Consider the following 26,021-nt stretch of genomic DNA (forward strand, 5'->3'; position numbering starts at 1 on the left):
ATGCTGCTAAGAAATGTATCAATTAATGTGGCAAATTGTAACCATTCAGATTCTGCACCTGATATTACTGAATTGCCAGACTCAAAACTTCATTTCTGGTAAAACGTTCAAAACGAAAACATGGAAGGTAATTGAAAAAAAATTGTATCTTTCTGGCGAACAATCTGAAAACAATTGAACTGAAAAAAGTGTTGGGAAGGTGACCAACCCCCTATTTTTCTAATGTTCGTTAATGCAATTGTGGGAGAAATTGCCCAATTGTTTTTACTACTTTTTTCACTTTGTTATTAAATGAGGCCCATGATGTATAATCATAATAAGATATAGTCTATAATATAGCCTATTTATTAAACCTCAAATTTTTCTGTTCCAGTTTTTAAAAGGGAAAAACATGGATACTTATCAAATATCAAATATTTTGTCCTATCCAATACTTATTTATCTACTTTTTTGATATGACGTGGTATATATTAAGTCAAGTGCATCAGTCTGTTATGGTTGTATATTATAACTGCAAAATTATTATTCTTAAATTGTTTGCAGGGATAATTGACAGCACAATTGGTGAACAGCGTCAGGTTGTTGCAGTTACAGGAGATGGTACAAACGATGGCCCAGCTCTTAAAAAAGCAGATGTTGGTTTTGCAATGGTAATTGACTTTTAATTTTCTTCTATATTTTAAATATATATATATATATATATATATATATATATATATATATATATATATATATATATATATATACTGTATATGCTTATACAGTATCTGCTGTGTTACATTGAGTAGGAGAAACAACAGCCTGCCAGAAACAAATTCCATCCTAAAGTGCTGGCTCTTTCTCAAAGCACACGAAAAGGCAAAATGAACTGAGATGGCTGCCTACACACCAATATTACAACTAAAAAAAATACACTTGCTGGTTCAGGAATTTTATATGGTAGAGTGAATTATTTGCAGTGTAATTTAGAAATAAAAACTACATCATAAAAATCATGACAGAATCCCTTTAAGTTATGACGATCCAAATTACGGAAAGATCAGTTATTTGGAAAGCCGCAGGTCCCAAGCATTCTGGATAACTGGTCCCACAGATCAACCTTGTGCATAGTTAAGTCACAGATATACATTATAACATAACAGTTGCTTTCTTGTAACCTACTAAATAACCAGGACAGAATATAAGCATCTAACTACCAATCAAATGTAGGCAAATATATAATATTTTCATTTATTAACATGATTTGTATTTTCCTTTCTGGCATGTAGGGTTTGGCAGGTACTGATGTTGCCAAGGAAGCATCCGATATCATTTTAACAGACGATAACTTCTCCAGCATAGTCAAGGCTGTTATGTGGGGCCGCAATGTATATGACAGCATATCCAAGTTTCTTCAGTTTCAGCTGACTGTCAATGTGGTAGCAGTAATTGTGGCATTTACTGGGGCCTGTATTACTCAGGTTAGTAAATCAAAAGTATGTAATGCTTTTTTTTTTTAGAGGACTAAAGCAAGCGGTGTTTCCTAGTTGTTTGGGATGATGCAAGCATCCCTTTACAGCCTTACATGCATATGTTTTTGACAGTCAATCTCAACCGAGTGTGTGTGGAGCCTTGCAAATGATAAATGTGGTCATGGCCAGGTCATTACTTACAAAAACTGCACCCCAAGGCCAGGCTCTGTACACCGTCTGCAACAGCAATTTTCTATTCACGGATCCGCACACACACAATTTTCTGCAGTGGGGAAAGTGCCCCTTCTTTTTATTTGTTTACACCATATATCATCCTTAACCTGATGAAGGGAGGTTGTACCCCCGAAACGTTGATATTGGTGGTGTAATCAAATAAAAAGAAGGGGCACTTTCCCCACCGCAGAAAATTGTTTGTGTGCGGATCCATGAATAGAAAATTGCTGTTGCTGTGGGACCGTGCCGGGTCAACAGAGAGCCAGCACCACTACTGCAGAGTGAGTAAACTCCGGGTGTGCGGTATATCTATTACACTACATTGGACTATCTGTACACAGTCTACCACCCCCAACACATGCAGTTGCACCTTACTCGCGTATCTCTCACTAGAATTACCCTTGGCTTCCACATGTCCAATTGTTCTCGCAAATCGGCCTGTGACAGATTAATACCTGCTTGACCATTACCCAATGCTACAGCTGGGCGGCATGCCTCCCCTAAAATCTTGCCCCTCTAGGCCCGGGCCATTTTCACCTTCCCACAAATCCGGGTCTGTGGACAGCTCTGAATAGAGATGCCAAAGGATGACCTGATTTAGTGGGTGTAGCAATTCAGTGGCCAATCAGAAAATGCACAGGCTTGCTTGTCATTCCAACAGATCAACTTCTATAGGTGTTGCCAATTTTCGTTATATCTGTCAAATTACCAGATAACAGGTTAAACCCCTAGTGCAGCCAATTTAAGCCTGTTGTCTTTATGCCTTTACTTAGAGCCCCATTCATCAAAGGTCGAATTTGAATTCATGTGATTTTTTTTTTTTTTGTACTAAATTCGAATATACTCGAAATTCAAATGGGAGGTTATTTAAGAAAAAAATTTGAACGTCTATAACTCAAACGAATATTAAAAACTTGAAAACTCTAATTGAATTAGAATCTAATTCAATTAAACTCGAATCTATTTTTTTTTCCATAAAAACCTTGAATGTCAGGAAGTCTATTAACATCTTCAAATAGGTCACTGGACCTCTCCTATTGATTTCTACATGAACTCGGCAGGTTTTAGGTGGCGAATAGTCAAATTTGAATTGTTCCCAGGGCAAAGGTTTGATAAAACTCAAATTTGGAATTCGAATCGAGTTTCGATTATTCCCAGTTCGAATTTTTGAGTTTTGACCAAATACAATTAGAAAATTAGAAATTACTATTTGACCCTTAATAAATCTGCCCCTTAATGTTTCCAGTGTATAGTAACAGTTCTTTGTCACCCTTGATCACCAAATCATCTTATTCAGCTTGATTTATAGTACAACCAGAATTACAATAGTCTGTCTTTCATATATGGTCGCTAAAAAAGTAAAAACTTGTAGTTGATGTTTTTGCCGGTAGATAGCTTTATCATAGGTTTTGTTAATGTTCTTCTGAATATGAAAAGATGATTGTTCTCCTGGTGACTTGTAAACCTTTTATTACTTTCTTCTGTGGTCTGGTGACACAAACATTTATAAGGGGTTGGCTATTCAGATTCCAATTTGGATTCCACCTGCATGGCCAGTCATCACCTGGGGTTAAACACATATGTGAAGGTTCTGTGTCAGTGTACAGGTACATCAAGTACTGGTTGTGGCACAGTTAAGCCTTGGAAGCACAGGGAGTTATATCTTATTTTGGCACAGGCCTTCAGTTGACAATATACTCAACTTATTTTGAATTTCTTTGTCAGGACTCCCCATTAAAGGCTGTTCAGATGCTTTGGGTCAACCTTATTATGGACACCTTTGCTTCACTGGCTCTTGCAACGGAGCCCCCAACAGAATCCCTTCTTCTTCGTAAACCATACGGCAGAAATAAGCCTCTTATCTCTCGCACCATGATGAAGAATATACTTGGCCATGCTGTATACCAGCTCATCATAATATTCACATTGCTTTTTGCAGGTATGTAACAACAAACATTTGGATGCTAATGACTCATGTGCATATTATAATTATTATATGATGTTTTCTTTTTTGGTTTGTAGGGGAGATCTTTTTTGATATAGACAGCGGCAGAAATGCTCCTCTACACTCACCTCCTTCTGAGCATTACACTATTATCTTCAACACATTTGTCATGATGCAGTTATTCAATGAAATAAATGCCCGCAAAATTCACGGAGAAAGAAATGTTTTTGATGGTATTTTCGGTAACCCAATTTTTTGTAGCATTGTGCTGGGCACTTTTGGAGTGCAGGTAAGAAGAAAATTGGCAAAACCAAGTCAAATAGACTTGTTGAAGATATAAGTTGTTCCTGTACCATGATATAGAATCATTATGGTTTTGGTTAACAAAAAAATGCAGATACAAAATAAGAGCTTATAAAAGTGGATTACCAATAATTAATATGATAAAGCAACCACAAGATGTAATGTACATATAAAATTATGATAGCATGGTGACTCCATTGTTTGTACTGTTGCCTTGCAGCACTAGGGCCCTGGGTTTGATTTGGCCACTATCGGCAAGGGGATTGTATGTTCTGCCTGTGCTGGCATGGTTTTTCATCTGGGTACTACAGTTTTCATGCTAATATACATAGAGACAGGGTATCTGACTACTAAGGAAAACCTGGCACTCATGTAAATTCATAATAGGGACCTTAGATTATTAGCTCTATAAACTGCTATCTAGCATGTCAGTGCTGTATATAATAATGAGTATCTGCTCCTGCTCAAAACTTTGGTCGTATTTAAATTTCTCCAAATTTGCATATTTATTTATATAGCTTTACAAAGGAATGCAGAAATTTGTACAATTTAAAAACATGCATAAAAATTCTGTTAATACAGATTATTAGAATTAGAGAGCTGAGAAATTCAAGACTTAGTTTGACAGAGGTCCCTGTCCAAAGAGAATGAGAGATTTCAATAGAGATAGTAGACTGAGGGTGCATCGGATTCAGTTTGGGCTTCAGCCAAACCTCTTTTTAACAGGATTTAGATTCAGCCGAATTTAAATCTTAACCATTAAATCATTTGATTTAAGATTATTTGACTACAGAGTTTGACAGTTTTTTTGGCAGTTTGCTTGGCAAACAGATTTTCCCCCCAGGGTTTTCACTAATTTTTATAGGCTAATAAGAATTCAATTTTGTATTTCCTTTGTGGAAAATATTTGGCTGAATCCAGATTGGCTGAATCTAGAAGAAGTATTCTACTCTAGAGATGTACAAAAACAAAAGGGAGAAAATCAAATTAAAATGTAACAAGTGTATTGAACCAAGAAACATTACTTAAAGGAGAAGGAAAGGTTAAAACTAAGTAAGCCTTATCAGAAAGGTCCATCTAAATATACCAGTAAACCCCCAAAGTAATGTTGCTCGGAGTCCCCTGTCAAAAGAAACACTACATTTCTTTCCTTCTATTGTGTACACATGGGCTTCTGTATCAGACTTCCTGCCTTCGGCTTAAACCTCATTGCCCTGGGCAAGAGCATGCTCAGTTTGCTCCTCTTCCCCCCACCCCTCCCTTCTCTACTGTAATCTGAGCCCAGAGCAGGGAGAGACTCAGGCAGGAAGTGATGTCACACCACATTAATACTGCAGCTCCTATCCTAAACAAACAGAGAGTTTCTAGAGCTTTTTACTCAGGTAAGGTAAAACATTCAAGAGAATAAATATATCATTCTAGCTTGCACTATTGCAGCTAATCTATTGGCAATAAAATGCCTCCGTAGCTTTCCTTCTCCTTTAAAGGGATACTGTCATGGGAAAAAACATTTTTCAAAACGCATCAGTTAATAGTGCTGCTCCAGCAGAATTATGCACTGAAATTCATTTCTCAAAAGAGCAAACAGATTTTTTTTTTTATTCAATTTTAAAATCTGACATGGGGCTAGACATTTTGTCAATTTCCCAGCTGCCCCTGGTCATGTGACTTGTGCCTGCACTTTAGGAGAGAAATGCTTTCTGGCAGGCTGCTGTTTTTCCTTTTCAATGTAACTGAATGTGTCTCAGTGGGACATGGGTGTTTACTATTGAGTGCTGTTCTTAGATCTACCAGGCAGCTGTTATCTTGTTACCTTCCCATTGTTCTTTTGTTTGGCTGCTGGGGGAAAAGGGAGGGGGGTGATATCACTCCAATTTGCAGTACAGCAGTAAAGAGTGATTGAAGTTTATCAGAGCACAAGTCACATGACTTGGGGCAGCTGGGAAATTGACAATATGTCTAGAACCATGTCAGATTTCAAAATTGAATATAAAAAAATCTGTTTGCTCTTTTGAGAAATGGATTTCAGCGCATAATTCTGCTGGAGCAGCACTATTAACTGATTTATTTTGAAAAAAAAATTTTTTCCCATGACAGTATCCCTTTAAAGACCTCCTTCTTAGGAAGCTGGGGAAAATTATTAAAATGGGCGATTGATGCAAGAAGGAACAGAGTTTTCATCCTTACCACGCTCCATCCAGTAAAATATTCACTCTCTCAATATGCAATATTTACTAAATAAAATGTTGCGTATAACTTTCATAAACTATTTTTCCTTTGTTTCAGATTATAATTGTCCAGTTTGGAGGAAAACCATTCAGTTGTTCACCGCTGAACACACAACAGTGGCTTTGGTGCCTGTTTGTGGGATTGGGTGAACTTGTTTGGGGACAGGTGAAAAGCAATATTTACTGAAACAGTTTTTTTTCCCCTCATGTTTATTAAAAAAAAGTTTGACCAAACTCCGAACCACAAATGCCCTTAATTTATTTAAAAAATCCAAAGGAAAAAATCATGGGAAAGTCGCAACAAAATTGTGCAGCTTTTTTGTCACTCCAAAAACCACAACTCTTTCAAATTATTGCACAAAAAACAGCCTTAAAATGTCTTCCAAAGGGACATCTGGCCTTGACTTGTACATGACTTTGTCAGGTTTTAGCTGGAGTATTTTCAAATTCGGATTTGTCGCAGTTTTGTTGCATCAGTACTGATTTTTTTGACAAAAAGCCAGAACAGAAAAATATGATCTTTAATAAATGTGCCCCTTAGTTTTTATCATCTTTTAGTGATGCATTGCAACTGAATTGTGCTCAGGCCTTCGAAAACAGGTTGGGTGCTTAGACATTTCAGTTGCATTGACAAATATTTCACTTTCCCTTCTATTTCAATTAAGTTTTATATACAGGCAATTTTCACTATAATTTATAATTAGACCCAATGTGTTGTACACTGTTCAATAAAACATCTGTTGCACTGTTAAAATTCCACATAAACCCCTAGTATACATAGTAAAACATTGCATAGATGGCACTTAACAAAAGTGGTTTGCTTTCACAATCTGGTCTTATATAGAGCTACTGTATACTGTATGATGGAAATGATAATTTTTGTTCATAAAGGCAATAGGAACATTTTGAGGGTTCATGTTCATGTGCTATGCGGTCATGCTAAGATTAATTTGGCCACATCAACAGCTTCAAAGCACGTATAGTGAAGTTTCCAGTATCAAGGTAACTTTAATGCATCATGGTTTGATTGTGTTTAGGTTATATCCACCATTCCTTCAAGCCACCTGAAATGTCTGAAAGAAGCTGGACACGGGCCAGGAAAAGATGAAATAAGAGATGAAGAATTAGCAGAGGATGAGGAGGAAATTGATCATGCAGAGAGAGAGCTCCGACGTGGTCAAATCCTTTGGTTCCGTGGCCTGAACAGAATCCAAACTCAGGTATGGTCTCATTATATTCTCTCTCATTACATTACAATTATCTTGGTTTTTATGGGGGGAGGTGCAGCTCAAATTTAGCACAGCTTTTATGTGCATGCCTAATGATATTTACGGAAAACAAATGTACTTCGTATGCATGCATGATTCAATTCTTTCTAATAACTATTTTTTTATACTCAGATTAATCAGAAGGACAGTCTACTTCTACCAGTCTATTTTGTTTAATCCATTTAATGTATTTTACCAAAAAGACAATTCCATTTTTCCTCTGATCAATGTTGAGCAGTTTGTTTAACCAACAATAGGTTAAGGCAGTGATTTAATCATGATGTTGATTTAAAGAACCCAAAAATCCTAGTGGTATGTAACTAAAGACCACCATAGTTAGGGGGCTGCATTCAGAGACCAATTTAAAGGACTTTAAAGGCAATTTTTTTATACTTTAATGTGTTTCTAATCCAACTGGGGTGCTACCATATTTGTGCTCTTTTCAGCAGCAAGTATTGCTTCCTTTAGGTCACAAAAGTTATATAATCCACACATATATTAATTTCTCACATATGAATATCAATAAGAAAAATATTTTTACTTCTTTTTCCCCTACTTATAACCTCCTCACCATGTTTGATATGTTGTTCCTGTTTCTGTTGTGTCCAAATAAGTGTGTATCTGCACTAAACCAACAATTAAAGGTGATGCAAAAAAAATAAAACCCCATCTTTACTTTCTTTAATGAAAAAGAAACCTATCTCCAATGTACTTTAATTTAAAAAATGTGTACTATTTTTATAAGAAACTAGACTGTAAGCAGTGAAATTCTCCCTTCATATACTGCTGTGGATAGGAATTGTCAGACCGCCCCTAACTGCTCTGCAGGGAAACAATCATACTTATGAACAGCAGGGGGCGTCCCCGCCTTACTGCCCAGCCATTCAGAACTCAAACAGCATTGTTTGTTTCCCTGTAGAACAGTCGGCAACTGTGTAGAGATTTGTATTGGATTTTATTTTTGTCTTTAAATCCCCTTTACTGTTTCCAACTCCAGTTGCAGAGACAAAGATCATGGAGCCAGATTTAAACAGATAAACTGGGATTCTATTTGGAGGATTATTTTGCTGCAGCCACTGGTTCTGCAGAGTTGTATTAAACAATACAAAACTATAAAATCCACATTAGATTACATGACAACACAGGACCCAGAGCAGTCTGCCTATTCTGATTATTAATCAGTCTTGCTGTATCAGCTTCTGGCAGATATTATTTGATTTGTGCGGTTTTAAAAAATTATGACGATCCCTAAGCAGCCCAGACACTGAGCATGTGCACATTCTTGGTCTTTTAAAGATGTTTAACAAAGTTACAAGATGGTGACCACCTGTGGCCAACTTTGTAAGCATAAATCATTTGTTTGTTTAGGCTTGTGGTGCAGTAAGTTCATGTTTATGTTTAGTATACAAAATACAGCATTTCTAGCCTTATTCTATTTTAGAATTTACTTCCCCTTTAAGATGTCATTATAATGAACTGCATTCAATGACCTATGTTGTTGAGGAACTTTGGAGGTTTCAATGAAGATTTTAGGGCAGGTTTCCCTTTCTTAGGCATTTTCTTAAGTTCTACATCTATACATAACACTAAGGGGCCGATTCACTAACTTCGAGTGAAGGATTCGAAGTAAAAAATCTTCGAATTTCGAAGTGTTATTTGGGCTACTTCGACCATCGAATGGGCTACTACGACCTTCGACTACGACTTCGAATCAAAGGATTCGTACTAAAAATCGTTAGACTATTCGACCATTCGATAGTCGAAGTACTGTCTCTTTAAGAAAAAACTTCGACCCCCTAGTTCGCCATCTAAAAGCTACCGAACTCAATGTTAGCCTATGGGGAAGGTCCCCATAGGCTTTCCTATGTTTTTTTGATCGAAGGATATTCCTTCGATCGTTGGATTTAAATCCTTCGAATTGTTCGATTCGAAGGATTTTATCGTTCGATCGAAGGAATAATCGCTCAATCGTTCATCGCACTATTTGCGCTAAAATCCTTCGACTTCGATATTCGAAGTCGAAGGATTTTAATTCCCAGTCGAATATCGAGGGTTAATTAACCCTCGATATTCGACCCTTTGTGAATCAGCCCCTTAGGGATGATTTATCAAAATTCGAGATGGCGCTTTTCCCAATTCAAGAAAAAACTTGGCGAAAAATGATAACGCAAATATAAATGCTATGGTTCTTCAGAACCTTGAGTTAGTCATGATTCATTAAGGAAAAAACTTGGGAAGTCAATATAGAAGTCAATAGGAATTGTCTCAAACAATTTATTAAAACATTTGCCATCAGCTTCATTGAAAAAGAGGGAACAAAGGGATTTTCTCTTGTTTTTTTCTGTGGCTTTCACTTGTATTTTGTCATGGGGTTTTCCCCCTTGTGATCACATTTTTTCCCCCTTGAACATATAAATGAGTAAATTGGCCTCCCAGCATTTTAGAGCATATAAATGCAAAGATAAGGTCAATGCATGAAATTGTGCATGAAGTTTACCCCCACCTTCATCCACCTCCCAAACCTTTATCTGCACACCCAGGGCTGCTGCTGCCAAATGTGGTATTAAGGCTACAGTCATTTATTTCACATATAATTTCCCGTTAGGCAGATGGCTTATATGCATGTGAAGGAGCTGCTCCATGCTTTTCATCATTAAAAAGATCATAGGGTCGGTTATTGTCTTGCAGAGCTTCCCTTGGCAGACTTATCAGGGATAGAAATAAAACATACCCACACTAATCAATATTAAATGAGAATAATATACTGTAAGAAAATTAATACATCACCGACTGAACACAACTTAACATCTAGCCGAGCTTCCCTTGGCAGACTTTTGAGAGTAACATCAGCTGGGAGAGCCCAGGCCAAGTACAGTGAACTATCAAAGCCAGATCAATTGGGCAAGGTTCTACACAACGCATCTGCTTGTAGATGAAGTCCCACAGCCCCTTTAACTGAGTTCCCTTTTTATACCAGTGTAAAAATAAAATAATTAATCATAACAGAATTTGGTCTTAATCCTAATTCTGGACATATACCAAAATAATGGCCATACGCCCGGAAATTTGACCATGAGCTTTCTTCTTTATGACAAACATGCTTGTACAGTTAAACATGTTTGTACTGTCTCTGGGATGATTTCCTTTTCCCTTGCCTTAACATTTCCCAAACAATATTTATAAAGTTCTACATGAAAAACAAGTTTACCCTTTAATATCCTTAGCTCCAGCTAATGTCAGTACATCCATTTTGTAACTAAGGAGCCATATGGGATACACTTGATCACACTCACATTCACACATGGCCTGCCATGTCACATTTGTATCACAGTTATACATTGCAGATGATGTCTACAGCCTTCATTAAAACCTTCTTAAGTTAACAGTAAACCAAAATAAAAAAATATTTATACCTGGTGTAAATGATAAACGATTCATTGCCACGCAAGTTCTGTTTTGCATGTTATAAAGGGTGAATTTGAGGGTGACACACACTTTATAATCCAGTTATAGTAATCCAGCCCAAATGGATTCTCACCTGTACCAGTTTTTGTCCAACCTAAATAAAAGGCCTCTCTATGTCTCTCTTTTAACCAGCCAATTTATTCCATGCTTGTTCACATCTCTATTACATATTTTTCATTGTTACATTTCGCAGTCTGCATTTCAAATCAATTTTTAAGCTTCAACACATACCTATAATTGTAAGACTTTTGTTTCAATATTACATATTTTTATCTTACAGAAGACACTGAAGCTCTTAGAGTCTTAGAGATGAGATCACAAAAGCCTTAATAATCTAGAATTTTTAATAACCTTCTGATATCATATCAGTTCTTTTATTTGTGCAAGACTAGTCACCTTAAAGGAGAATAATAGTGAAGATGAGATTTGAATATCAGCTTTATCTCCCAGCAATAAGGGATTTTCTAAATATAATAAATTAAAAATTTGGTGTCATTTCTAAAAAAAATAAACATCAAGTTACTCTTCAATATCTCCTCTACATTTGTGCTTGTTCTCTTTGCCCAGATAATATATTAAAGCCAACTGTCTTTCAAAATAACCACAGAAACAGACAGAAAGCTTCGGATTGATAGTGAAGAGACAATAGTTTATTGATAATACTTATAAAGTTTTTATTTCCATGGGGATACAGGGTTATGGGAAATAGCTCATAGTCCAAATTGATCCAGGGACTAGTCCGATTGCCATTTTGGAGTCAGGAAGGAATTTTTCCCCCTCTAAGGCAAATTGGAGAGGCTTCAGATGGGTTTTTGCCTTCCTCTGGATCAATTGGCAGATAGGTAGTTAATAAAAAGAAAAAAAAAAGTTGAACTCGATGGACATGTGTCTTTTTTCAACCTTACTTACTATGTTACTATGAGATTAACTTTATATTGTATTTTAATTTTCAACCAATTGTTTCCACCAATAGTTTTCCTTTAATGAGTCTAAATATAACTCTACTTTTTGGGGGCTGTAACTAAAAGCCAAACACGCACTATGCCAACCTATATCTGACACAGACTAAGATTTGTTTGTGGGAGGGAATGCACTAAATTCTTGATTTTATTCCAGACTTGGCTGACTTCTAGCCTTTTTCAGAGTTATTTGAATTTGTCCAAATGGAATTACCTGGCTAAATTCAATCAAAATCTTTAAAATCACATGACTTTAGATGTCATGGTTAGAAAAATGTACAACTCTCAATCATGCTCATTTGCATATGCAAATTAGGATGTGAACTAATCTTCCATGGAAGATTCAACATTCAGCTAAACACAGAAAAAGTGGATTCCGTGCATCCCTACTGGTTAACTTGCCAGTATTGTTAATCTTATTCATACTTAGTGAACTAGACTGGCATCATATGTTTATTTGCTTGCTATAAGATTAGTAAAGGTCTAGTTATGGATAATGTCACTTGGACATTTGTTGGTTATTTTTATTTTGGAGATCAACGTTAATGCATTCACAACAGAGGTGGTACAAACAAAATCTTAGGATATCCTTGAGATTCTATACATCCTGGAGGTTAATATACTGTATTTGAGCTGGATAGCAAATTTCAGAGGTCATGATTTAAGGTCTGCAAGAGAGTTAGACAGGATTTTAAATCACTAAATTAAAAAAATGGAACCAATGATAAGAGATATTATATTTCTCTTAGAGAGCATGTGTGATTTTTGAACAAAAAATCCCCATAGTGCATATGATGATTTTTTTTTTTTAAATGTTTTTGTCACTCAAGGATCAAGCTAAAAGAAAAAAAACATTACCATTACAATCAAAAACTTGGCTCTGTTACGGTGGCCATTGACACACAGATATTATCGTATGAAAGATGTTTTGAATGATAATCTGTGTGTTTGGTGAGAGACAAGGCAACTGTTATCGGTAAAAAGTCTTGGATATCGGTCATCTTGTCGATCAGGCACCTTTGAAGGTGCCCCAACATCGTAATGTTAATGCTGAATCATCAGATAAAGATAAATAATTCATTTTGTTTTTACCCACATATCTAACAATTCAGCTCTTAGCGTTAGTAGAGTGGAAGAAAGATCTTTAGTACAACCAGTGGTCGTGGGAAAAATCGTAATTCTAGCATGTATGGCCACCTTTAATCTTCAGAGAAAGAGTTACTACTTCTTCAAAACCTGTTACATATACTAGCAGCATGTCTTAATGAAACAACTGTTATTTGTGGGTGCACCTGATGCTCCCTTTGGCATCCCCAAGACATTAAGGAGAGTTACTCAGGCCATATTGTTTTTCTCTTGTTTCACATGTTTATGCTCTGGCCTTGGTTAACAGCATCTTTTAAATATCAAACCTATAACAAATATCAGATTGTTTTTCCGGCAAACTAGTATGTGAAGAATCACTTAGTAGCCACTTTTGTGTTGTTTATGTACATAAATTTACATTTTTATTGCAGAATTCTGTGAACATTAACTAAAGAGTAGATAAGCTATAGGTTTGGAAGGTTTTAGTTGCTACATGTGGACAGTACAACTACATGAGCGTAGCCTGTATGGGCAAATCCTAAATTGAAAACTGAATAAGAAAATCTTGTTTAAAATGCATGCAATGTCTTTAATTTTCCCAAATTGGAATATGCAAATTAGCATTTGGATTTAGTTTGGTGGAAAATTCAGTAATCAATTGAATGCAATAATTATGGATTTGGTGTACCTCTATTGAGGCAAGGGATTCTCTATTTAGAATACCAATATACTGTATAAAGAGCAGCACTTGTCTGTGTAATCTGATCCATAAAGTTAACATTAAGGAAGATTCGCATACATCACACAATAAATATATAACCATCAAAATGTTGACATTTTAAGCAACCCATATACAGGTAGACTTCAAGTAAAATCAAATTATTACAAAGTAGAGATATATGAAATAATGAATCCCTGCTATAACAAATAAGCATGACAAATCACTAGGCAACATAGGAAGCTGTGCTGATCTGTTAGGGAAAATGTTAAGCACATATTTACAACTACTTAGAGTGCCATCTATTGGAGACCTCCAGCATAGTAAAGTAATCCACCAGTTTCTGAGCCAAACGCATGAATTAGCATTTGAAAACCAAAAATTAGTCTGAGAACTGAGAAATTTTACAACGCTATTATTGGGGCCATGATTATCAAAGAATAAAAAACCGAGTTCACCACAGTGGATCACTCTGTATAGGATTTTAGGGGCATAGGGTTTGTTTGTTTGCCCACTTGAATTTTGCTTGCTATAAGATTAGTAAAGGTCTAGTTATGGATAATGTCACTTGGACATTTGTTGGTCATTTTTATTTTGGAGATCAACGTTAATGCATTCACAACAGAGGTGGTACAAACAAAATCTTAGGATATCCTGGAGATTCTATACATCCTGGAGGTTAATATACTGTATTTGAGCTGGATAGCAAATTTCAGAGGTCATGTTTTAAGGTCTGCAAGAGAGTTAGACAGGATTTTAAATCACTAAATTAAAGAAATGGAACCAATGATAAGAGATATTATATTTCTCTTAGAGAGCATGTGTGATTTTTGAACAAAAAATCCCCATAGTGCATATGATGATTTTTTTTTAAAATGTTTTTGTCACTCAAGGATCAAGCTAAAAGAAAAAAAACATTACCATTACAATCAAAAACTTGGCTCTGTTACGGTGGCCATTGACACACAGATATTATCGTATGAAAGATGTTTTGAATGATAATCTGTGTGTTTGGTGAGAGACAAGGCAACTGTTATCGGTAAAAAGTCTTGGATATCGGTCATCTTGTCGATCAGGCACCTTTGAAGGTGCCCCAACATTGTAATGTTAATGCTGAATCATCAGATAAATAATTCATTTTGTTTTTACCCACATATCTAACAATTCAGCTCTTAGCGTTAGTAGAGTGGAAGAAAGATCTTTAGTACAACCAGTGGTCGTGGGAAAAATCGTAATTCTAGCATGTATGGCCACCTTTAATCTTCAGAGAAAGAGTTACTACTTCTTCAAAACCTGTTACATATACTAGCAGCATGTCTTAATGAAACAACTGTTATTTGTGGGTGCACCTGATGCTCCCTTTGGCATCCCCAAGACATTAAGGAGAGTTACTCAGGCCATATATTGTTTTTCTCTTGTTTCACATGTTTATGCTCTGGCCTTGGTTAACAGCATCTTTTAAATATCAAACCTATAACAAATATCAGATTGTTTTTCCGGCAAACTAGTATGTGAAGAATCACTTAGTAGCCACTTTTGTGTTGTTTATGTACATAAATTTACATTTTTATTGCAGAATTCTGTGAACATTAAATAAAGAGTAGATAAGCTATAGGTTTGGAAGGTTTTAGTTGCTACATGTGGACAGTACAACCACATGAGCGTAGCCTGTATGGGCAAATCCTAAATTGAAAACTGAATAAGAAAATCTTGTTTAAAATGCATGCAATGTCTTTAATTTTCCCAAATTGGAATATGCAAATTAGCATTTGGATTTAGTTTGGTGGAAAATTCAGTAATCAATTGAATGCAATAATTATGGATTTGGTGTACCTCTATTGAGGCAAGGGATTCTCTATTTAGAATACCAATATACTGTATAAAGAGCAGCACTTGTCTGTGTAATCTGATCCATAAAGTTAACATTAAGGAAGATTCGCATACATCACACAATAAATATATTACCATCAAAATGTTAACATTTTAAGCAACCCATATACAGGTAGACTTCAAGTGAAATCAAATTATTACAAAGTAGAGATATATGAAATAATGAATCCCTGCTATAACAAATAAGCATGACAAATCACTAGGCAACATAGGAAGCTGTGCTGATCTGTTAGGGAAAATGTTAAGCACATATTTACAACTACTTAGAGTGCCATCTATTGGAGACCTCCAGCATAGTAAAGTAATCCACCAGTTTCTGAGCCAAACGCATGAATTAGCATTTGAAAACCAAAAATTAGTCTGAGAACTGAGAAATTTTACAACGCTATTATTGGGGCCATGATTATCAAAGAATAAAAAACCGAGTTCACCACAGTGGATCACTCTGTATAGGATTTTAGGGGCATAGGGTTTGTTTGTTTGCCCACTTGAATTTTTTAAACTTGCACTCCTTTTTGCCATAGGTTATAATGGCTTTTGCTATCTTGGGACTGATTAAAAAAATTTGTAAAGAATACCAATGGTGACATTTGAAGAAAGCTTTAGTAGATAGAGGTGAACTACTGAAAGAAAATGTTGACATAGTTGAAAACCATTGTTTAAACAAAAATCTTATTCAACTTTATATCAATATTAACCTTTAATAACCTTTAGTGAGTGTAGCACATAGATTTAGAGTTTCAGCCTCCTAAACAATGGGAGAAGAGTATATTTCTTCACAATGTGATATATGTCAATATAGAAGTGTTTTCTCATATTTTCCCCCATGTCCACCTGCTGAATTGGAAGAACTCTTTCCACTACCAAAAAGTAGACAAGGAAAACAAACAATTCTCATTTTTTCTCTCACAGATGGAGGTAGTGAGTACTTTCAAGAGAAGCGGTTCATTTCAGGGTGCGGTGCGCCGGCGTTCCTCGGTCCTCAGCCAACTCCATGACGTAACAAATATTTCTACCCCTACTCACGTAGTTCTCTCTGCTGCAAATGCCACCAGCTCTGCTGGGAGTGAGTCTGATTTCCTTACTGCTAATCAGTAGCATTTTTAAAAACATACCACTTTTAACGTTTTCCTTTCTGCTCACTATGATTTTTCTTTAATTTGTGTATTGCCTTGTCAGATCGTTTTCAGTCAAGAAGGTGCATATTTTTCAAAGCCATATTCTCTTTTATAGCTTAATATTTTGGTGTGCTTATAGAGTTTTGTGCTTCTCTTTAGTAAACAGTCGTGGTTTTTTTTGGTTAATTTTTTTTAGCTCTTATTGGCAATTAATTTTGTTTTTGTAAAAGTGAAATTTCAATCAACATTACTTTTCTTCACTAGAGCTTTATGTTTTGTACGTGTCCTAATACGAAGGTTGCAGTACCAGATAACATGCAAATGAATATTTCAAATATCCTTCATAGAGGATACCTGTAAATTGTTACACTTTGTTTTTCTTTGTCTCATTTCAATTTAAATCCCCATTTTCAAATCAGTTATAAAAACACACACTTTTAACAGGCTGTTAACCTTCCAAACCACCAAAAATGGGGATTTTTTTTAACAAGTGTACACTGTAGAGGTATAATCAAATTAACATAGTTATCAACAGTCAATTTATGGATTAATCTACTATAATCGATTAGACAGGTAATACAGGTTATTTTGAAGGCTCCAAATTACTGGAAGTCCATCTCCCATAAAATTGTAGAACAAATGCAAAGCCAATACCTGTATGATGCAGCAAACAGTGGATCTTAACTTTATTTCATGGTGCTCATGACATTTCACAAAATCAGACGTTTTGGGACCACACAATCCTTCCTCACTGAGGTTTATATACAATATGTCTAAATCAATGTTCTCTCTAATTTTTTCTTGGCTCTGTGCCAGAAAAATTCTTTTGTGCATGCATTTTAAACTTGTGTGCGCAGGTTAGAATAAATGCAACATTTCAGGGAAAAACTACTCCGACCAAATCCATACTGACTTTTCACCCCTATTTATCAATACATTTTCACAAAATTTTCTTGTGCAGAAAAAGTCACAGTGAAATTGTAAAAAAAAAAAATCAGAATCCTACGACTTTTTCAGATTTTGCACTCAAAACCTATGATTTTTTTCTTAAAACTGCCCAAAAGCTATTATTTTTTTGGAAACCAGCACAACTCAAAAAATCTTCCAATTATGTTAACAGGACATCTGCCATTGACTTTAACATGTTCTCGGCAGGTCTGAATTGGAATACTTTTTTAACACCATTAGACTTATTAATAAATCCTAAAAAATTATTTTCCCCCCCCTTTAAAAGTCCGACAAGAAACATTCAGAGCTTAATAAATAACCCTCTCAGTGTTTTCACAAAATATCTTTGCGTGCACCACAATTTCTTGTGTGCACCAACAATTTGTGTGTGCGTGCACATGCGCGCCGCTTAAAGTGAACATTGGTATAAATGTATATATATATATATATATATATATATATATATATATATATATATATATATATATATATATATATATATATATATATACACACACATATATGATTGTAAAAAATTATTGGTAGATTTTAAGAGAATACTGAAAATCATATCAAATCTTAAGAATGAAAATACTGCCTAGCAACCAATCAATTTTATTTGGAACACATTAAATGCATGTTATCTTTTACAGTTTCCTTCAGGTTTTCTTTTTAGTGTTCAAATAAGGTAAAATGGAAATATATATAATATATATGGAAAAAATACAATCATGTTAATTACAAATATTTGAGGTGGATTGCTTTAATATATTTTTTTTATAGATTGGTTAAAGGCATTAAAAGATCATACAGTTATAGCTAGTGATGGGCGAATCTGAGATGTCATGAGATGCGGCACGTCAAAATATTTTTGTTGCGCAACAATTTTTTTCACCCATTGAAGTCTATGAGCGTCATTTTTGCCGCGAACCTCAACGGAAAGTTTCGCTCATCACTAGTTATAGCAACGCCTAAAATAACTCCACTTTCTTGCATGACATAGTACTTTGCGCACAAAGCCATTTACTGCAATTCAGCAATTCTTGTTCATGGACTAACACATATTTTCACAGTCTTCTTTAAATTTATATACTATATACTTTTTAACAATTATTTGACAAGATCGGCATGAAAACATGGGGTTCAAAGACACAGGAAAATAATGTAGCATGAGAATTAGGAAATGGAAAAGAACACAAATTATTCGAACTTGTAAGTAAACCTTCGAGTATGGGCCCAAAGTGCAAGTTGGTGTGTATATATTGCTAATCTTTGTTTTTCAGCAGGTGACAACTTTCTTCTGTTTGAACTTACAGTTCTGAGATTCACGTCGATGGAGTTTAATTAACGTTATTTTCTTGCCCATCAGGTTTTCTTGGAGAATTCACCTTGCATTGAGGAGATTTTTAAGCAGAGCTATCATTTCAGGCTTTTGTCATGTGCTAACTGCAATTGAATTGCATATCATGAAAATTGCTGCTTTGGTCAGACATTCTTTCTACCTTGATCATTATCTTGATATTTTATATACACAGAATCAACTTGATTTAATCTAGCATTTTCACACACACACATATATATATATGTTATTAACAAAATGGTAATAAACATGGGACCTGTTTCATTAAGTAGCAAGACTGAAGCATCCTTGGGGAAAAAAAGAATACTAATTCTAACAATTTATTAGGGATGTACTGAATCCACTTTTTTGGATTCTGCTGACCCCCTGAATACTTTGTGAAAGATTCGGCCGAATACCGAACTGAATCTGAACCCTAATTTGCATATGCAAATCAATGAGGGGGAGAGAATAATAGAGCCGCACACAAATTGCGCAGCTGAAAAAATTTTGACTTCCTTGGTTTGTGACGAAAAGTCACATGATTTTAAGGATTCGATTCGGTTCAGCCAGGCACAAGGATTCAGCCGAATCTGAATCCTGCTGAAAATGGCCGAATATGGAACCGAATCCTGGATTCGGTGCATCCCTACAATTTATTAGAAACTCATGTTTAGCATACAGGTCCTGACTGCATAAAAATAACTAATATTTAACTATTATTAAATATACAACATGTAAAGCCTATGGTTTTTGTAAAAGCTTAACATATAATATTAAGTAGGCCAGTAAGAATATGGGATGGGCGAATTTTTTCGCCTCGTTTCGCCGAAAAAATGACGCCCATAGACTTGTATGGAGATGTGCGTCAAAAAAAAAAAAGACAAAATAATTTCGCCGCGCGACAAATTTTTTTTGACGCCCATAGACTTTAATGGGCGTCTGCGACATTTCGCCGGCGGCTAATTTATGGCGAAACGAAACGGGTCAAATTCGCCCATCCCTGTTTCCTATCAAATATGTAAAATTTTGAAATGAAGTAATTTTTTTCAAACACTCATATCAATCAATTCTGGCAATGCAGTAAAATGGTCGAAAGAGCAAACTGCATAACATTTATGGGCAGATTTATCAAAGGTCGAATTTCGAATTTATGTGAATTTTTTTAACTGTAATAAATTCAAATTTATTTACAAGTCAAATCCAAGGTTATTTAAGAAACAATTAGAATGTCTAATATTCGATCGCATAGTCCTCCAAAAAAACTCAAATGCCAGAATTAACATCTTCAAATGGCTCAACAGACTGCTGCCATTGACTTGTAATTGAACTTGGCAGGTTTTAGGTGGTGAATATTTGAATTAAAACGGTTTCCATGGTCGAGCTGTGATAAATCTCACATTCAAATGTACATTAGAATTGGGGGATTACAATTTGAATGTGTGAATTTTGACACCAACAAAATTAGCAAATTTAAATTTACTATTCGACCCATTTAGAATCATCTGTGAGCTTTGGGAGTAGTCTATGACTTTCCACCTGTCCATGACAAAGTTGCAGTGCTGAATGGGCGTTTTAACATACTGTTTGCAAGGCAATGATCAAATGATACTGATGCAAGACAATAATCAAAATATAAGCTAGGACTAGAGTGTTGCTTTGGGAACAGTATAAAATGTAGCCCCTCTGACCACATCTAGAGCCTGAAATGAAATTCTAATTAAAAGCTCCTTAGAACCCTTTGCATCCCACCTGCCGATTCCTTCAGTTAAAATCACAAGTGTTTCTTTTAGGATTTCAATTGGAAACCATATTACTTGACAGTGCACACATATTCTCTTTTTGCAGCCAGATCTTCCAATATTTTTTCTTCTTTTTTTCGTATAATTTTCTTCATTAAACACACTTTGTTCATTTATTTCCCTTGCCTTATGCTGTCTTCATGGCCAAGTTGCATTTTATTTCACAGCAAAAGTCAACATTACTTAGTAACATTAGATAAAACATTGCAACTTAGGATAGAAGAACCCCCTTATATTAGAATATTTTCATTCAAATACTGAAGTAAATAACGATGGAGTGCTATGAGAGTGATTTTGAACTTAAAAAAATGCTGTGAACTGGTTAGCAAAAGTACACACTAAACATATGCTTCAACAGTAGGTCTTTCATTACTCAGCTTCACGTGATTAAAGGGGGTTCTAGTTTTAAAAAAATCTGAAGACATACATTCACAAAATTTTAAAAATGCCATGCTTGTAGCCTCCCATCACTAATTCTGCAGATCCAGTTTTGTTCCACTCTGTGTTTCATTGGCTTTTCTCCTATATTGCATCTTCTCCATTTCCCTACCCTGTGGCATGGAAGAACACTTAAAATTCCTAGCATGCTGCAATCCTTATTCAACAATAGGCAAGTCTATCAAAGTTTCCCTACAGCAACAATGGGCTTTAATACTCGAATGTTTACTGTGGCTATAATGCATGATTACGAATCTGAAGCTCTGCCTCTGGACAGTCATACTTGTGTCACTGTCTAGGCAGAGTTTCCTCCTGTGTTTATCTTTGACAACAAGTCTGATTGATTATCAATGATCTTTTTCCCCTAAGATTTTTTTCCCTTTCCTTTGGGTCTCGAGTGCAGCATGAAAACATTTCTATCATACAGAAAGTGCTTGACTTTTTATGCTTTCTGTTAATTATTCCTTTCAAGGCTCCTCATCTGCTTTCCATCTCATGCATCACCATTGTTAATACAGAGACATTCAAATTATTACGTAGCATGTTTTATCTTGAATGCATTAATCTCCTTCCCACGCCCATATTATTTTAAATATGGGAAAATACAGACACTTCCTTGCTGCCTAAAGTAATAATTATATATTGTATTTATAACTGTGCCACAAGAAAATGTATTTAAATTTAGTTTAAAAAAAATTTGCTGGATAGATACGATCTCCAATGGCAAAAGGGTTAAGTGTCCCAATGTATGAATTTGCAGTATGCAAGGGAAGAATACAATATAGCAAATATACTGTATACACAGAGAAGCATTTGCTACATTTTCAAATACCCTGCGACAAGAAAATTCTCCATATCATTTATGTCAGAGAAGGGGATTTTTTTCCCTAGAAACACAATATATAAAAGCATTCATCCGTTGCAAAATGATTTTAATCTACTGCAAATCTTCACAGTATTAACAGTATATTTGCTTAGGACAAAGGAAATCTGGACATTCAATTTAAAACAAACACTGGATATTGTATCAACAAAATACCAAACTGGTATGGATTTTTTTTAAAAAACAAATGTTACAGATTTTCACCTGTCCCTTTAAGCCCTTTTTTCAAAAATGAATTGCATTTTGTGGCTTCTACATCTATGTCATATATCGCACACAGTGAATGTATGTTTTATGAAGTAGTTTTTTTCAGTAAAGTATTGCGCTTTTGCTATGCACCCTTCGTTGTGTGTCAGTTGTGTACAAATCACATATCTATATCCACATCTGTGTGTTTTCATTTTTACCATAAATTATACATATTTATGTTTATGAGTATACATAGCCATTTCCTACATGATTTCTGCCTATTTTTGTGTCCACAATAATGTGTATAGATTATTGGAACATGTCATTGCTCAACCAATTTGGGGGAAAAAATTAAATATTCAGAAAACCAGTTATAAACCAGTGACCTACATACTTTCAGCAAATGATTACAGCAACAAAAAATTGTTTTGGTTCTGTGTGTACTTGGAAATGTACATACAGCTCAATATATGGTGTTTGCTTTCTAAAAACTACAAAGACTAAACCTTATGCCCCATATAAAGAACTTCTTTTTTGGCCCTGAAAGATGAAGCACAGAGAGCATCCTTGAAGACCTGAATTGTCACTGTAAAAAGGCTAATACAGCAGACCTTATATTTATGTTGCATAACTTCTAACAGCCATTTGTTAAACTTTATTAGTGTTTTAAGGATGGCATGCTCTTGTGTAAGAATAGGCAAGTTAGTCCTGGAGGAGAAGCTCAAATATATATTATTTATGGATGAGCAAGTACATGCCATTATTTGTGGATTGAGAAATGTAATGTAATTCATGATGAAAATGTAATCTAACATTTCTTTCTTTGTCTCACTTCTTTTCAAATCTATCATTCCCTTATTTCTTCCACCCCTACTCATTTAACCAATTCATGTTATTCCATTGGGTTTCCCCCTTCATCTTCATCCAACCCTTTTAGATCCGGGTGGTGAAAGCATTCCGTAGTTCTCTCTACGAAGGCCTAGAAAAACCTGAATCCAAGAACTCCATCCACAATTTCATGACAACACCTGAGTTTCTAATCAACGATTATATACATAACATTCCCCTGATTGATGACACTGATGTAGAAGACATTGAGGAGCCTCCAGGCAAGGTGCTGTGGTCTATTCCTCCTCCATCTCCTAACAAGAACAACAATGCCATCGATAGTGGCATTTATTTGACCACAGATACGAGCAAGTCGGCTACCTCTTCCAATCCAGAAAGCCCATTGCACAGCATGGAGACTTCTCTTTAACAGAATACCAAACTGATCTCCAGTAACCACGAGAACAAGAAAGTAGGACACGGTTCTCTTTTGCTGGTGTGTCAGCAATTTAAAAAATGAGGTTGGGGGTAACAAAGCAAAAAAAAAAAAAAAAGACTTTCTAGGTGTAAATCTGCCATACATAAAAAAAAAACAAAAAAACAATAATTAAGACCAATCATTAATAACATTCATTTTATTTTTGTTACTACTTTCAAATTAAAAAACTGTTCCAGAACCATACATCACAAAAAAATCTGTACAATGCATTAATTCCTAGTGCAATATATTGGTTAATGAAAAACATGAAGCATAATTTTAACCATTGCAATACCAATGAACTAATTGCTTCCCAGCCACAAAATGTAAGACCACTTATTATAAATAACATTCTGTGGTCCAGTTAGGCAATTTTTATTTAACAGAAGCAATTGTAGAAAAACTAACAAAAGCTGCAGCTGAAGCATTAAATTGACTAAAGTAATGTATTTACTCATAAGAACTAAGATGAACCACTGATATTAAAATATACTACTGCCCGGATGCCATTTTGTTTTGCCATAACCCCCTTCATAATTGTATTCTGAGCAACCACATCAAAATGAGGGACACCAGGCAAGCACTATGTTTAACAAATGCACAGTTTCTCCCCTCCTTCTGATTATAGGCATTAAGACAAAGTTCAGATGCAAAAAGCAGCATCAAACTCTTTTAAATCAAGGGTTCACCAACTAATTTCCTGGTCAAGCTATGCCAGGAACTCGTACCATGTTTGAATAAAGCAAATTAGCAGGAGTAAGCAGAATTTACACTCAACAGATTAACAAACATTCAGCTTCTGCTCAGCAACGGCAAATGCTATTTATTTGTAAAAAGCACAATAAGCAGTCCAGAAAGAATTGTAAACATCCAATTGGACGTAAAAGCGCCATTTGCATTATTTTTCTCATAAGCTAATGTGGTTGGTTGAACATATAAAATATTGCACTATAACAAAGGAGTATCTAAAAGCCTTATAACTTCTATAAGACACTGCATGAAGTTTGTTTTTTTTAATGCCTTTTTTCATTACCATCCTCTCTCAACACATTGTTATTGCATATTTCTGCATGACCACTGCAGTTTGAGAGGACACAAGTTCGATAGGTCTTCACGTATTCTGAAGAGACATAAGAGCAGCATCTAAAAATAAACAGGGAGACCCCCCTGTAAAGTCAATCCTATGCACTGCATTAACAAAATATATATAAGGTTACCAAAATACATATGGTTCCATGCCATTTAAGAAGAAAAAAATAGCTGAATTCCATCTATAAGTAATGATGAAATATGAAGTAAATGACGATGGAGCCAGCTACGTTTTATTGTTTTTGGTAATGAACCTGCCATATTGCAGAATGAATGGAAAGATGCCAGGATACACCATACTGATATGTCGATAATGTCATTTAAAAGCATCTATAGAGGCACATAATGGAATTTAAAAGTGTACCTGGTTCAGTTCATATAAATGATTGCTTTGAATGACTGATGTTATGTGTGTGGAAATGTACAACCTTACAGTGAGGTCAGCCAAAAACAAATTCACTCTGGCTCTACTCTACGTTTTCCTTATTTTTTTAAAAAGCCACGGTAAATACTCCATTATATTGAATGCAAATGAAGTCTAGCTTTTCTTCAAGAAACGGGGCTACTTAGTAAATACAAGGAATTGGATTCACAGTTGTATAATCATTCAAGGTGGATCAGAAGTCTTTGTTTATGCAGCCGTGTAGAAGAAAACAAGGGGGATTCGACGTTCACAATTCATAAACCTTAGTGGTTCCATGCGCGCCCATGGTTCCACATAAATGACCAGCTCTCCGTGGTTTAAGCCATTGCTTTTTTTGTCTGTTTGTTTTGTTTAGAGACCATATTAAAGATTTGCTGCTTAATAATCTTGTAAGAAAAGTTTTAAAAAAGTCAAAGGGAATGTCCACCCAAAAAATGTAAATTTTATTCTTTGTATAATGAAATATATTGTCATTCTAAAGTCACTTTTCATTATGTTTATAAAATATATTTAATGATATAATTTTTACTTTATTTATAAAAGTTTAATTTTAAAGTTATTTGCAACTGAAAGAAGTTTGTCTGTCTTTCCTTTTTTTTTTTTTTTTTTTTTATTAGCTTCTCTGTTGGTCAGACAAAAAATACAATGTAAGGGTATGGGAGCCCCTTACTGAAAATCCACTATTCAAAAATGTCTGGTTTATGGGAAGTCCACCTTCCATACAGTCCATTTTTTTTGCAAATAAATTTTAGTTTTTGAAAATTAATTCCTTTCTTTCTGTACTTATAAACCAGTACCATGTTTTTGTGGATAACTTCATATTTTTTAAATTATTGTAAATAAGAAAGTGTCTTAGAATAACGTTTTATTTAATTATGCAAAAACAAAAACTTTTTTGGGGTAGATTTTCCCTAAAAAAAAAAAAAAATGCAACCTTC

At 35.1% G+C, this 26,021-nt stretch overlaps 1 protein-coding gene across 6 annotated transcripts in view; it reads left to right on the plus strand.

The window, feature by feature from the left end:
• Positions 1–23,678, plus strand: part of atp2b3.S (ATPase, Ca++ transporting, plasma membrane 3 S homeolog) — a 120,891-nt gene extending 97,213 nt beyond the window's left edge. For 3 of the 6 annotated variants that reach the window (XM_041575119.1, XM_041575121.1, XM_041575120.1), the window contains 7 exons: positions 544–650; positions 1,269–1,460; positions 3,411–3,624; positions 3,708–3,919; positions 6,220–6,327; positions 7,199–7,381; positions 23,202–23,678. In XM_041575119.1, the coding sequence (XP_041431053.1) occupies positions 544–650; positions 1,269–1,460; positions 3,411–3,624; positions 3,708–3,919; positions 6,220–6,327; positions 7,199–7,381; positions 23,202–23,522 (1,337 nt within the window). In that variant the 3' untranslated portion in view covers positions 23,523–23,678. Of the gene's footprint in view, positions 1–543; positions 651–1,268; positions 1,461–3,410; positions 3,625–3,707; positions 3,920–6,219; positions 6,328–7,198; positions 7,382–16,459; positions 16,614–23,201 lie in introns of all 6 variants that reach the window. The other 3 variants (XM_018232779.2, XM_018232780.2, XM_041575122.1) reach the window with 2 other exon arrangements.
• The last annotated feature ends 2,343 nt before the right edge of the window (positions 23,679–26,021 follow it).

Source organism: Xenopus laevis, chromosome 8S, assembly GCF_017654675.1.
Source record: "Xenopus laevis strain J_2021 chromosome 8S, Xenopus_laevis_v10.1, whole genome shotgun sequence".
Lineage (NCBI taxonomy): Eukaryota > Metazoa > Chordata > Amphibia > Anura > Pipidae > Xenopus > Xenopus laevis.